The sequence below is a fragment of the Rhinoraja longicauda genome, chromosome 7 (assembly GCF_053455715.1).
Source record: "Rhinoraja longicauda isolate Sanriku21f chromosome 7, sRhiLon1.1, whole genome shotgun sequence".
Lineage (NCBI taxonomy): Eukaryota > Metazoa > Chordata > Chondrichthyes > Rajiformes > Arhynchobatidae > Rhinoraja > Rhinoraja longicauda.
The window spans coordinates 20,691,460-20,706,942 of NC_135959.1; the positions used below are offsets into that span (position 1 = coordinate 20,691,460).

The 15,483-nt window shown below is 41.9% G+C and overlaps 1 protein-coding gene across 2 annotated transcripts in view; it reads right to left on the reverse strand.

Annotated features, from left to right (window-relative positions):
- Positions 1-278: 278 nt before the first annotated feature.
- Positions 279-15,483, reverse strand: part of farp1 (FERM, RhoGEF (ARHGEF) and pleckstrin domain protein 1 (chondrocyte-derived)) — a 223,043-nt gene continuing 207,838 nt past the window's right edge. For both annotated transcript variants that reach the window (XM_078402238.1, XM_078402239.1), the window contains 4 exons: positions 13,948-14,111; positions 4,173-4,280; positions 2,251-2,402; positions 279-1,686 (listed from right to left, as the gene is read on the reverse strand). In XM_078402238.1, coding sequence (XP_078258364.1) covers positions 1,605-1,686; positions 2,251-2,402; positions 4,173-4,280; positions 13,948-14,111 — 506 coding nt within the window. In that variant the 3' untranslated portion in view covers positions 279-1,604. The remainder of the gene's footprint in view (positions 1,687-2,250; positions 2,403-4,172; positions 4,281-13,947; positions 14,112-15,483) is intronic.

Here is a 15,483-nt window from a genome sequence, read left to right on the forward strand (position 1 = left end):
GAGTTTTGCTAATTTTTACCAATAACTTGATTCCAAGTAAACTCCAGAAAGTCCCCTGGAATGGAGAAGATATATAATTTACCAAGAGGGAATGGCCGTTCCACCAGTAAACCCGGCTGTATGGAACTTCAGTCTCTGTATTATCAACTATTTCCCAGCATACTGAAAGGATGTAAAACTGGGTACAATAGACATAATGTTCTGTTCACAGTACACTATACAATGGGATTGTACACATTGGGAAAGTCACCTCCAAGGATTAGTCATGTGAAAGTCACTTTCTCTATTCCAATGTGATGCTTTATGGCACATTCGCTGAATAATCTTCACATAATAATGAAATAAATGAGAACAAATCCAAACTTGTAACATCAGACAGTAACTGGATATTGCTTTACGGGTGGATGCCAAACTTGCTATATAATTTTCCATCTTGTCTGCCTAAATTGGTCCACCTTACTTAAGATGCAACTGTCTGCTCATCCAACAATTGAAAGTAAATTATTTAAAAAGAGTTTCACAGGCAATGCATTTGGTGAGATCTTGCAGTTGAGACTCAAAACTCACTGGGAATGAGGCCATGGAAAGGGATGGCCTTTTTCCCCTCCTTACAGCTTCAGTACAGTTCCAGGAACACAATTTATTTTTCTAATCAGAGCTTTCCTGAAAACAAACTGGTACTTCAATAGAATTAGATAAGTTTAGTTTAGCAGTGTGGTGCATGGATCCTCACTTTTTAATCTAAAATTTAATCTTTTATTATGATCATAGTTCCCTTCTGGCAAGACTATTCCAAATGTTTTTGTGCTCTAACAATAAGTAAGCCTCAAAATCACTTGATCTCGCTCAATAAATATAGTAGGTGGAAAAATATCAGGATGTGAAACACAATTAGTGTCTAGCAAGAAATAAGTCTTTGCAAATATCTAATCAGCCTCTTGGCAAGAAACATTTCCAACCCAATTTGTAGCAACTAGAAATAATTTGCAGCTACTTGAAATAGGGAAGCAATCTTTACAAAGTAATAAGATAAATATTTGTAATGTTCTGTTGTGTCCAAAGTGTCCGTATCTTTGGGCAAAAATGGTGATGTCCTCAGACTTGGGGCCATGCAAAGCTGGAAGGTCCTTTAAATCAATACTGTAACAGGACAAACATAGATTGATCTGAACCAACAGCCTGATTGTCAAATCTGTACCAGTCAGTACCTAAACATTACTGGTCTAAAGCTCAAAATTGTCCACAATATAATTTATGTATGGATAAAGGTATATTCTGGGCTTGCCTTGAATGCATTCTTTAAAACTGCCCAGGCAGAAGGTTGATGAAGTTCTTTTTATATATACACAATTTTCAAACTCTTTGTTACTCTGGGCTGAGACAAAATCTGCCTGTAACTGGTTTTTGCCTCATTTTGGAATAAGCTGAGTGATGGTGGTATTTTAGTGTTCAAGTACTAAATGAACTAGATGGGCATGGCTTATCTTAAAGACAAATGGTCTGGAACTCAACTAAATGTGCACTAGGACTTTCTCCTTTAAAGAAAAAGAGTCAAAACGTGATGGAAATCGGTGTGTTTGAAAAGGACCCCTCTCCACTGGTGATCAGTAAGCATGAGATTCCTTGCGACTTAGAAGGCGTGTACGAGTAGCAGAGCTGGTGGCACTTCTGATCACTTCCATCCACCTGTGGAAAGAAAAATGCATGACACATTGGTGCAATGTTCTTAAAAACATCCCAAGAGCAAATGAAACAACAAGTCACGTGTAGGAGTTAACACGGTTTCAAGGTCAGTCATGGTGTCGAGGAGAGTTTGAAAATATATACATTTTTCATCCTCTTACTCTAATTGTTCAATTATTTCTATCGTTGGAGATGAGACTGCAGATGCTGGAATCTAGAGCAAAAAACAAACTGCTAGAGGAACTCAGGGGGCAGGCAGCATCTGTAGAGGGAAATGAAAAGATGGCGTATTGGGTCAGGATTCTTTAAAAGACAAACTGCTGGAGGGACTCCGTATGTTGAAGAAAGGTTCTGACCCCAATTGTCCTCTGCCGATTTTCTTCCACAGATACAGCTTGACCCCCCCCCCCCCCCCTGCGGTGCTCCAGAAGTTTGATTTTCATTCTACCTTTTATTTTGTTTTCTTACTCTACATTCCTCCTTCCTTCGTCCATCCAAGAAAAGAGATCATCCAAAACATTCCCTTCATCAATTTCTGCCATTAAAAAGACAGCAGGCGAACCTCACCTTTCAAAGGTATATTCACTCTCAGCCCTGAAGAAGTAAACATGGGACTTGAACTGTAACTTGAAGACGTAGTCCTTGTGAATGTTGTCAGACTCTGCTGGGGTGGTGACAGAATAACCCAGTAGTGGCAAGCTTGCCAGTGGATGAGAGTCCTAAGGAATGACCAACAACACTATTACAAAGCAACATGCAAAACTTTTCCCAAGGTAACACACAATGGGGTAGAAACCAACCTGGCTCTTGTGAGGGTGTGCTGCAGGGATCACAGTACATCGGATTGTTGGTGAAAGGACAAAGGCCCTGCTGAAACAGTCCTCAATGAAGTACTTCCCAGACAAGTTCTGTGCTGATTGCCTCAGATTATTAAGGTACATTGACATTTCACGGACCCAAATCTCAGACATGGGTCATGAGATCATGCACTCAGGAACATGACGATTTTGTGCCTCAGCATCTTTGGCCTCAACTTGATTCTTCCATCATTTCACAAAACCAGGGGCTTACATTTAGTGAAAAATTGCACGAGATGGAATTTTGCCAGTTTATAACAAAGAAAAAAAATAACATGACGTCTTTGACTGCTGAGAGACTTGTCTCGACGACAGACAAAAATAATTTGATTACAAAATTGCAAATAATAAAACCACTCGATCATGATAAAAATGTCCTGTTGTGAAAGAAATTTGCCTTTCTTACCCAATTGGACCTAAATGTAATCCCACACTCCTAAATGGAGTTGACTCCAACTGCCCTCTGAAATGGTTCAGTGGGTAGAGCAGACCGAGAAACCCGGTTTAAACCCGAACTCGCTGTGCAGAGTTTGCATGTTCTCCCTGTGACCGCTTGGGTTTTCCACCCATATCTGAAAGGTTGGTAGGTTCATTATTGTCCACTGTAAATTGCCCCTACTGTGGAAGGGAGTGGTAGAATCTCAGTGAGTGGTCGGCAAGTGGGAAAAAATAGGTTGCAGAGAAATAGCAAAGGGCCAAGTGACCTCCCATGAGAAATGTTACACTGTTTAGCATTGAGCAATACGTGCTGGATTTGTTAACAATAGGTACATCCTGTAAATGAACAAGACACTTGCCCATTGGTTGCTTCATGTAGAAATTTAAAGATATTTTATCTTTTGGATTGATGGACGTGGGCAGAAAATTCCCTTGAACTATTTCAAAGAGCAGCGAAGTTATTCCTGGTGTGTTTGCCAATATTTATCCCTCTAAATCAACTTTAGACTTTGAGGTACAGCGCGGAGGTACACCCTGTACACTAACACAATATCTTACACTAGGGACAATTTTACCAAAGCCAATTAACCTACAAACCTTTTTTTTTAGGGGTGTGGCGGGAAGCTGGCACGCCAGGAGAAAACCCACGCTGTCATAGGGAAAATGTACAAATTCCGAACAGACAGCACTGTGGTCAGGATCGAACCCGGGTCTCCAGTGCTGTAAGGCAGCAATTCTACCACTGTGACCCTCACATCATGTCAATTTGTTGGGAGCTCACTGGCCACAATTCATATCTGACTTAAGTGATCGTAAGGCACTTAGAGATGTGTAGGAAAATAACTGGAGTTGCTGGTTCAAATTGAAGGTAGATACAAAATGCTGGAGTAACTCAGCAGGTCAGACAGCATCTCGGGAGAGAAGGAATGGGTGACGTTACGGGTCGAGACCCTTCTTCAGACTGATGTCAGGGGAGGGGGTGGGACAGAGGTAAGAGATGTTGCATAGAATGAATGACTGATATTTTAACCACCATTTTAACGTAGGAAAGGAAGATATTGCCCTTAGAGACACCCATGTAATCTACCCAAATATTAGTACACCCTTAAACATTTGCAACACTAACGATTAGATGTCATGATCTTAAAGGAGAACGAGTGACAAACAGCAAGATCACCTTTGCCCTTCACTCACCTGGTGTGATTTGTAGAAGAAGAGGCAGAAGTTGGTAAAGACCACCCAAAGTTTTTGCCAACCATTGCTGTTCTTGAATTTCCTCAGCAAGTTTCCAGAAAGCTGATTCTAACACAGGAAGGAACGTGCACATTACATCAGATAATTGAAACATTGCAAGATCATAAATGAGATGTCACATGATTTTACAGCCCAAATCATGCTCTATTTCTCACTTAAAGCACCAGCTTCCAATGATTTTGGAATCTAAACTCAGGTGATCAGTGCTCCAGGACAATGTTTGGACAAAAATCATAAGGGAGTTTTAGGAATAGTGTAACGCTTTTAAAAATATTGGAAATGAGAAAAGGGGATGGGACAGTTTGACCAAGGAAGGTGGTGGGTCATAAAGTTGCACAGCATAGACACAGACCCTTCAGCCCAACCTATCTGCTGACCAACATCCTCATATAAGCTAGTCATATTTGCCTGCTTTTGACCCATATTCTCTCAACCTTTCCTATCCACATACCTGGACAACTGTATTTTAACTATTGTAATTGTATTGCTGAAAACACCTCCTCTGGCAGCTCATTCCAGATACCCACCATCACCCGTGTGAAACATTTGCCTCAGATCCCCTTTAAATCTTCCCCCTATCACCTTAAATCTCTGCCATCTAGTTTTATCACCTATCACCTTGAATCTCTGCCCTACTCTCATATCCTGGGAAAAAAGACTGACAATCCATTGTAGCTATGCCTCTCATGATTTTATAAACCTCTCTAAGATCACTCCTTAGTTTCCTCTGCTCCAGGGAAAATAGTCTGAGCCTATCCAATCTCCCCTTAAAACTCAAGCCCTCCAGTCCAATGCAAATCTATTCTGTACCATTTCTAGTTTAATCACATCTGTGCAATGAAACCTCAAGAAACACTCTAGCCAGAGTTGGCAACTTTCCTCTCAAGCCCGAGGAGAATTATTTGCTTCAGAACTGCAGAGAAGACGATGAGATAATGATTCCCCATCAAATCTGGTGTAAATAATTCTTCAACGGCTTGACTCCGAGAAATACTACTGGATGATAAGATTTAATTTACACTCTTCCCAATGTGCAGCTGTAACATCTGTCCAACTCTCCACTGTCCAGCTTTGCTTAGAAATGTAACCCGAGCAAGCACTATCCTTCTACGATTTTGTTTCTCTTAAGCTATTTATACCCCACTACCGCCCATTAAATGGGAAACACTTTTCGAGTTATAACTTTCAGTAGACATGCCCAGATGGTTAGACTCTGAGTGGAATCTTAGCTTAAAAATTAGAGGCTACTAAATATATATTCTCAATTCTCAAAGGAACATGTCTATGACAAGCATTATGTTAAGAGTGTTGCCATCTGCTGCACAGACAAACAAACAACTTCATGTTTTGTCGAAGGGAAGTCTGTCAGTACATGGGAACGAGGATCAGGAGGGGGCCTTTTGTCCCCTTGTACCTGCTCCACCAGTGCATTAGGTGCTCGCAAGATCTTTCAAGACCACCGCCCTTCTCAATCCCCACATCCTCTTGGTGACCACAAATCTATTGATCTCAGCCTTGAGTGATTAACACCCATAAGCCCTTTGGGTTAAATAACTACAGCCAATCCCTGGTTTACAACAGGGGTTCTGTTCCTGAGAATGCTTCGTAACCCTGAATTTTTCCATTAAGTTGGAAATGAACTAAAACAGTGTGGGCGAGGTTCACAAAAACAGCCATGATCGGAGAGCGAGCAGGCGGGGGAAGAGCGGCCGCTGACTCTGTGAGTGATCCAGTGAGTCCGCTCAGCGCTCTCAGCTCTGCTTGGCTCTTCACAGCCCCATTTGTTGTGGCTTGTTCCTACATCTGGGTGGCCATAAATCAGATGTTCGTAACCCAGCAAGGGCCTGTATGTAAAAGGATGGATAACTCCTTCTATGTACATAAAATAAATCTAATCCTAGTCCTAACCATTCTGAGAATATGCTGCCTTATTCTGCACTCTCCTGGCTTGGAAACAGCATCACCGATAACTCTTCTACACTCCAGTGAATACACTTCTGGTCACAGTACAATCTCGGAATCTACTCACTGAACCGAAACTGCACCAACTACATAGATCTTTCATTAGATATGGGCAGCTAAACTACACATAGAACTCCAGGTATGCCCTTACCAATTCCTGGAACAATCATAGCAAGACATCTCTGCTCTACCTTCTGGTAATCCCTTTCCTCATTGTTTGCAGTATCTTCATGTTTATTTTCAGAATCCCGTGAAGCCAGTTCACTGGCTTCTTGCCATTCTTCCCACCCCCTGCAGAGGGAGCAGATTCAATAGGAATTTTCAAAAGGGAACTGGACAATTATGTGAAGAAAAGCCAGCAGGGCTGGAGGGAAACAGATCATTGTCTGTAACTCTTCCTCACTCCACAATTTTTGGCTGAACTGCAGAGTAGAGCCCAGCTGTAGGACTCAGATGGGACAACTATGTGTGGTGAGTTAAGGACAAATTGTGACCAAGAACATTAGAGGTCCTTGGGTTCTGGCTGGGCAGCGTTGATGCATTAAAATGTTCGGGCTGATTGCCCAGATTCCTGGGAGAGAGCAGATGCCACGGTTCCTGTGGGTCAAAAGGTTTAGAGGGATATGGCCAAATGCAGGTAGGTGGGACTAGTGTAGATGGGCCATGTTGGTCGGTGTGGGCAAGTTGGGCCGAAGGGCCTGTTTCCACACTGAGACTCCGTGACACTAATATATGGGTAGTTGGGCATTGGAGTGAAGCCAATAAGATCCAACATGTTGAGTAGGTTTCGGCCTCAGGTTTTATACCTGACTACACCTCTACCAAAGAGTGTTTCCAACATTTTCTAGTTTTATTTCTGACTTCCAGCATCTGCTGCAATTTGCTTTTGTGTTGGAGAACATGCTCAATGCACCAGGACAGGCATGAAGGGCTTAATGGCTTCCCTGAAGATTTCCATGACTTCACAAAAGATCAAGCAAACAATATTTTAGACTAAACTATAACTGACTCCACTACAGTAAAGCACACTATTTTCCAGAATGTATTGAGATAGTGGAACAATTTGAATCTATCTTGCAGAAATACCTTAGTCCATTTTTTAAACTTTAAGTGTCTTCATTTTGCAAACTGGGCAGACTATATGGTAAAACTTGATACTGTAGCAATTAATGAGCAAATTGAAATGAAGTGTTAAATACTTTCACAACCTTGATGTCATATTTAACAGATCAGGTTCAGAACACACTATTTGCTCTATCACTGGGGAAGTTCTAATCCGACCCTTCCTTCATCTTATCTGATGCTAAAACTACTAATCTTGATTTTATTACCTCCAGACTCCACTATTGCACCACCCTTTATCCTGTACACTGTGGGCAGTTTGATTGTAATCATGTATAGTCTTTCTGCCGACTGGATAGCACGCAACAAAAAAGCTTTTTGCTGTAACTTGTCGCTCAACTAAAACCAAAATTAAAACTAGACTTCTAGGTTGGTCACCGTCCTGCTCTCTGTAAAAACCTCTCATCCACAACTCTGCTGCCCTTGGCCTAACTCACTCCAAGGTCCGGTCACCACTGCTCTGTGCTCACTAACCTGCATTGGCTCCTGGTTATGTAACACCTCAATTATTAAATGCTTATCATCCTTTTAAAAATTTTGTTCCTGTTCTCACACATTTCTCTCTGTAATTTTCTCAACCTGAAACCTAACAAAGTCTATGTTCGTTTCCTCCATTGTTCCCAAATCTTTCAGTGCCTCCTTGATTAAAATTCCATAAATCCTGTTGCATCTCTTACGGAGATATAGCACGAAGATAGGCCCTTCCACCCACTGAGTCAACACTGCCCATACCAAACCTCCTGTGAAACACCTTGGCATATTTTGTTACGCTATTCAATGAGTAAAATCCCGCAGCCCTCTGAGTTAAATAACTGTCTGAAGAATGGTCTCGACCCAAAACGTCACCTATTCCTTTTCTCCAGAGACGCTGTCTGACCCATTGAGTTACTCCAGCTTTTTTTGTGTCTATCTTTGTTTTAAACCAGCATCTGCCGTTCCTTCCTACATAAATAACTACAAGGATTGATAACTTCAACTCAAATTGTTATATTAAAAAAAACCATTTTAAACTAACCCAGAAAAACACAGTAGACTTTTCAACACATTAACAGTCCAGTGCTACCCCCCTGCTTCTCTTGTTGATGTAACTAATCAAACATTTAAGTCATCAATAATAACACAAAAGTACCTTGGTACTTGAAACAAAACTCGCGTTTCATTTAATGAGACGTAGCTAAATTTAAATTCCTTATATATCCACAGACATATGTCTTGCTCTGGGGTGAAATATAATTAGTGGGCAATTTAAATCCGCCTCAGTCATGTAATTGACTCTCTACGTTCATTTTGACAGGACAAGCTATAAGGCTAACAAAACCAAGACTAGCGCTTTAAAAGATAAAACCAACTATAATGGCAGCTGGCCAGTTAATATATATTTTTAACATTGTTACCTCAATATTGGTGATGTGATCATGAAATGACAGACTCTGCATTCGGTACCAACAGACATGAGAGAGGGCAAGAGGCCACTGATTACAGATCAGTCCAGAGGGAAGTGAAGCACAGACACCAACAGTGGAGGTTTCTTCCATCATAAGAGCAAAACAACAAGAACAAAGGGGAGAGAAGACAGAGACAGACTGTAAACTATGCAAGGTGTAAGGAAAGACGAGAAGTTTGTAATCAGGGTTGCCATCTCTTCAAGATTGTGTTGGAGTCTCCAGGAATTGCAAGCAAGAAACGGGCATTATGAAGACTTTTATTTAAACATCTGCCAATTACAAAAGGATATTAGAGGTCAGTAGAAAGGACTGTTTGTGGTTGAGAATCCTCCCATCAGGTAAAGTGCACATTTTTCAATTGGACATCACAAGATGGGATGTCCCAAAGGTCGATCTATTGTCCAACCAACATTGGGAGATGGTTAGCCCTGTGTTGAAAACTCCAAGAATAATACTGACCAGAGCTGGCAACCCTAGATGTAAAATACAAACACGTGTCCATCTGTGCAGCAAGAAGAAGGGTTAGATCTTGACAGAATGCCTGGAAAATAAAATGTTTTAAAAAGGAGCCAAACCAATTTTATTTTAAGGATTTAATATGAGGTTTCAGCTGGAACCACTGCGATTTGTTTTTTGTCATGGCCCAATCCTGGCAGTGGCTTGCAATGTGTTTACCAATTAGTACTGCCCACAAGGCTGGGAATTGCTGTCAACAACCTTTCGGTATCGGAGGCCATTCTGTCCAATTGGTCCATCTTCCCATTCTGTTCACCCCAGTCCTTTCCCCCTCATCCAACTGCTTCTCAAAGGCTCATCCGCAAGTTTACATCAGAACGTTCCATGATTAGTCCCCCTGACCACTCGTCTTTTCCAAATTCTCCAGGGGATTTACTACTCTGACTCAGTCTTGTATAAGTTTGGACTTGTCTGGCAGTGGAATCATCCTCTCATGCATTGACGTATCACATTATCCTCGTTCTTTGCCAATTTTTGACTTTAAATGGGCAACACAGTAAGAATACATAAGAGGCCACTCCTAGGATCAACAACTGAATTCCGTATTGGATTTATTTATGAAATGTATTATATTTATGGCCCTGCATGAACATACCTCCATGACTAACTACTTCCTTAATTTTAAAGAAGCCATGATTGACAGCGTACCAACAAATAAATGTCGACAGCATCCCTAACGGAACCATTGTAAATCGGTTAACTTTTCCATTAAAGTATGTGAAGTGCCTGGCAGAGCCACTGCCTCACATCTCCAGCGACCCAGGTTCAAGCTGACCTCAGTGCTGTCTGTGTCGAGTTTGCAAATTCGCCTGTGACTATGTAGGTTTCCTCCGGGTGCTCCGGTTTCCTCCCACATCCCCAAAACATGGATGATCAGCCATGATCACAACGAATGGCGGTGCTGGCTCGAAGGGCCAAATGGCCTCCTCCTGCACCTATTTTCTATGTAACATGCGATTTGCTTGGTTAATTGGCCCTTGTCTGTTAATGTGTGATAGAATGTGGGGCAACTGATGAGAATGTGAGGAGAATTTTTAAAAATGGAGTTCAGGGTAGGATTAGGACAAATGGGCAGTTGTTGGTCGACACAGACTCGGTGGGCTGATGGACCTCTTTCCCTGTTGTAATGCTAGAGGGTGGAATGTAATATATTCCACATAAAAAAATAGTAACAGCCTCCAGCTCAATAAGCAGCAGAAATGCTTGACATGTTGCATGAAAATCCTGTTGGGTTATGTCAGAGTACAGCACAGAAAAAGGCCCTTCAGCCTTCCTTGTCCATACCACCCATTGTACCAACACCAATCCCACCTAATCTGCGTTAGGTCCATAGTCTTTTATGCTTTATGACTGAAGTCCTTGTCTAGATACTTGTCAAATGTTGTGAGAGGATCATTCTCTTTCACCTCTTCAGGCAATGCATTCCAGACCATACCCTGTGTGTGGAAAAAATCCTACCTCAGATCACATCCAAAACCATCCTACCCTTGACCTCTTATCTTAGAAACCCCGATATGGAACACAAGATTTTCACCATCTGCCCTAATCCATCCTTCTCAATGTTATTTATATAGGTCTATCAGGTCACCATCTCAGCTGCTGACACTCCAGAATTAACAAACACAGTCTACCGTGCTATGAATTAATAAGAAAGCTGTAGTTAACAGTATACATCAATCCATTGTGAAGCTATTGAGCTGGAAGAAATGCTCTTGCAATTAGCAAGCTTTGATCTGAAATATTCATAACCCATTTGACTCTCCATAGATGCTGTCTGAGCAGCTGAGTGGTTTCTATTTTTATGATAAGATTTCCAATGTCTGTAGTTATTTTGATTTACAAGGTTTAGTAGAAACATTCTGGCCAGTTGAATCAAAGTAAACACAGAAATATTCAGGGTAATTAAAGAGCGGATTTGCTGTTTACAAGCAGAACCTGTTTATCAGTTAACCTTTCATATAAACCAGGCTTAAGTGGCACATTTGTAGTATGTAGAATAGATGAAATTATTCTTAAAATAACATTGGTTCAGCCCAGAAAATAATAGACACAGGTGTGGGAAATACTGTGGAGGAGGTGCCATAAATATGGTATCAAGGAGTGTGGTATTTTCAGACATTTGGCAGAGAATTAAGTTGCTAATGTGTGGGAAGAACAAATAAAATGTGACACAGAAGACATACACCAGAGTCTTTCCAAAAAGGGAGTATTTTTCCCCAAAGAAAGGAAAACAATTTAAGTAAATATAGGTTACGACTTGAATTCCACAAAATTGTTTAGAAAGGCAGAGAGACGAGGGAGTTCTTTCGACAAATTGGTGATTTGCATCTATTTTCCTGGTCCTTGGATCACTGGTGGCTGTCACTGACTACAATGCATTAGGAAATGACATTGCATTGACTTTGGACGGCACCCGCGTTCCAGTTAAATAACTTGTTCTATTGAGTGGTTCTTTGCCACATATTCTGATTTTTGGAGCTTTGAAACCAAACTAGTTTCCCTAGGATTATTTTCTCTCAAATCCAACTGAAATTATTACCATTTAACAAATTGAAAACTACATAAAAGGTGCAGTGTTACTAGACAATCCCATTTTTCCCCCCAGTTTTTTTCCCCCCCAATTCTCTTGTGATCAATGCAAAACTCCCCAAGCTCTGTGTCGGACTGAATCTTGCAATAAAATATCTTTTAAGTGTTCAACTAAAAACTTTCAAAATTCTCACAAAAACTGCATTAATGTTTCCACTGATTGATATCTAAAAACATGTGATGTAATTGTACTAACCTTATTTGTGCCACTGTGCTCTGTGTCAGATAAATTGTCCTCGAGTTGGCTGCTTAATTCATGTCACAAGACCATTATTTTATGTAGCAGATTATGAAGGTAACTTTGCAACCCTATAGTTTCATCTGGGGCCATTCTCAGTCCACCTTTGTTAATTTGCAGGACAGACAAGGAGCTCAACACGGTATGTCCTTTGTACCCCTGCCAGGATTTGGAAAGGTTTGGCCAATTAACCATCCACCCATCTGCTCTGTCTACAAATCTACTTGTACTTTTTTTTTAATAAACCATAATGTGCTGGAGTAACTCAGCAGGTCGGGCAGCATCCGTGGAGGTAATGGATGGGCGGTGTTTCGGATCGGGACCATTCTTCAGGCTGATTGTGGCAGGGGGAGAAAGCTGGAAAAGAGGGGGGTGGGACAAAGCCTGGCAAGTGATAGGTGGATACAGGTGAGGGGGGTTTGATGGCGGATGGGTGGAGTAAATGACAAAGGCTAGAGATCCAAAGTAGATAAAAGGGTGTCAGATAAGGCGAGAGGAGGAGTGAAATGTAAAGCCAGAGGGAGGGATATAGGTGGAAGAGGATGGGGGGGGGGGGGGGGGAGGAAAGGGATGGGATTGTAGTTTAAATTGCTGCGTGGGGTTGGAGGGGGGGGGGGAGTTTAGGAAGGAGAAAGGGGGTAAGAGTTGTGTTACATAAAATTGGAGAATTCAATGTTCATACTAAAGATAGACATAAAGTGCTGGAATAACTCAGCGGGTTCGGCAGCATCTGTGGAGAAAAAGTATGAGGAAGGGTTCCGATCCTAAACGTCACCCATCCTTTCTCTATATTTGGCATAAACCAGCTTCTGCAGTACCTTATTTCTCAATGTTAATACGGTTGAAAGCTACCCAAGCGGATAGAGTAAGAGGTGCTGTTCCCCCACTCACACCGGCAATGTAGGAGGACCAGGACAGAAAGGTCAGTATGGTAATAGGAAGGGAGTTGACAACAGGGTGATTCGACAGGCCTTGGTAGGCTGATGCAAGTGTTCGGTGAAATGGTCACTGAGTCTACGCTTGACCTCACTGACTTAGAAGAGGCTACTTTGGGAGCACCAAATGCAGCAGACAAGGTTTGAAGAGGTCGGCACGGTGGCGCAGCAGTAGAGTTGCTGCCTTACATTTGTTTCCGTGCTGTATCTCTAAACTAAACTAAAGGTGTATGCTTACTTACGAGCATATACACAAATGTACTTGTGCATAAGATACTAAACTTGTCCTGGTGACTTTGGACTCAAGTATTTGTCTAATGGCATTTTGAGAGCACCTGTTTGTTGACTGCCCCGTCTCCCAATGTGTTTCAGAGCACAGAGACTGGTGCATTGCAACATTCTCCTCACCCGACTCTGGATCTATTACCCATTTCCTCCACTTCTCTGGGTACTTACCCCGCCTGCCTCCTGCAAATAGTGTCTTAGTACTTTGGTTGATGAAAACTTACGTGCTACTCTACTCACTTGAATTTGATCCCAGGGTATCATATTTGGACCTCATTATTTGTCAGAACTTTGAAAGTACATTCTTAAAGGCATAAAACAAACTGCTGGGGGAACTCAGCTGATCAGGCAGCATCTGTGGAGGGAAATGGACAGTGAATGTTTCCAGAGCTTCGAGAGCTTTCCACTGGACTGGGCATTCCCCTCCACAGATGCTGCCTGACCCGCTGCGTTCCTCCAACAGTTTGTTTGTTGCTCTGCATTCCTGCATTTGCAGACTCTTGTGTCTTAGATGCATAATTTATTTGAACATTTATGGAATTCATTGACTTTTTAAAAACCTTTGCATGTGTCACATTGCCAAGGGATTTAGATGAACACTTTTATCTCAGTATGGCTTGTACCTCCACAGCAATACTATAATCCACCATTGAGACACTGGTGTTCCTGTGCCAGCAAACGTGCATGGTGGTATTGCCACGATGGGGCGATTGTCTCTCAAGAGAGGTCCTTGAGGCACTTAAATCATCTTCGGACTCCTGTTCTACAGATGTCTCATCAGTTGATTCTACAGAATTGATTGAGAAAAGTCCTTTAAAATCTCACAAATAATCCAACGACATTGTCAGCTTGCGGACAACTTCCATCTGAACCAACTATTGACATTAATACCGGGGAGAAAAATAAGATGAGGCACATCATCGGAAAACACAGCTGGTCACAAAACGGCAGGAATACACAGGCACCAATTTACCTTCAGCTGACGAGTGGTCGTTCCATTTATAATTTACTTTGCACCGACATTCCAAGTTGAATTTTGAAACAATCATTGAATGGCTTCAAAGCAAGAGAATGATTCCTCGTGAAAGTAAAATTATTAAAACTATTATTATAACTATCTACCTGGCTGTAAAAATTAATTTTGGCTGTAGGGTAGAATTGGACGATAACAGTTGGATAGTTATTACATACCTAACAACATACATCTTGGATTTTGATTTTACTGGGAATAACATGCTGGGTATGTTATCTTGTTGGACCAGAGTTCAAATCCCACCATGGGAGTTGTGGGGTTAAAGTTCAGCCAATTAAATAAATCTAGGGGACAAAGCTAGTCTTTCTAACGATGACTGTGTGACGACCTCGTACTTTCTGCTGCACTGATGCCAGTGAGGAAAGGAAATCTCTGTCTTGGTCTGTCCTTTGAGAATCCAGGCTCAGAGCCTTCCTCTCATTCAGGAGCAATTAGGATGGGCAATTAGGGTGGTCTTGTTGCATTCAGATTGATCATGGTAGGACTGGTGAAGAATCTATACCTTCATTAGGAAGCCACAACAGTTTCTGAAAGTGCCAGAGATCAAACCAGCTCAAAGACATGTGTCTTTAAAAATAAGGCCTCTATTTTCTCCCGGACTAGAAGCAGAGTGGAATTTCCCATCCTATTTTGTTTTATCACTTACTTGTCACTACCTTTAGAGACTTTAGAAATACAGCACGGAAACAGGGCCTTTGGCCCACCGGGTCTGCGCCGACCAGTGATCACCTCGTACACTAGCACTATCCTACACACTAGGGACAATTTACAATTTTATCAAAGCCAATTAACCTACAAACCTGTACGTCTTTGGAGTGTGGGAGGAAACCGGAGCGCCCGGAGAAAACCCACATGGTCACAGGGAGAACGTACAAGCTCCGTACAGACAGCACCCATAGTCAGGATCAAACCCGGGTCTCTGTAAGGCAGCAACTTTACCGCTGGGCCCCAATGCCAGTGGATTGGATCATTAGAAGTATTTAAAGTGGAGGTAGATACTGTTTGAAAACATCTTTGGGAATAGAAGGCTCTGGGAAACTGGCATTGTAGAGGAGATGAGGTCTGGAGCATATCAGCCAAGGTCACTTTAAATGGTGGGGCAGGCTTGAGGGACAGAGTGGCCTAC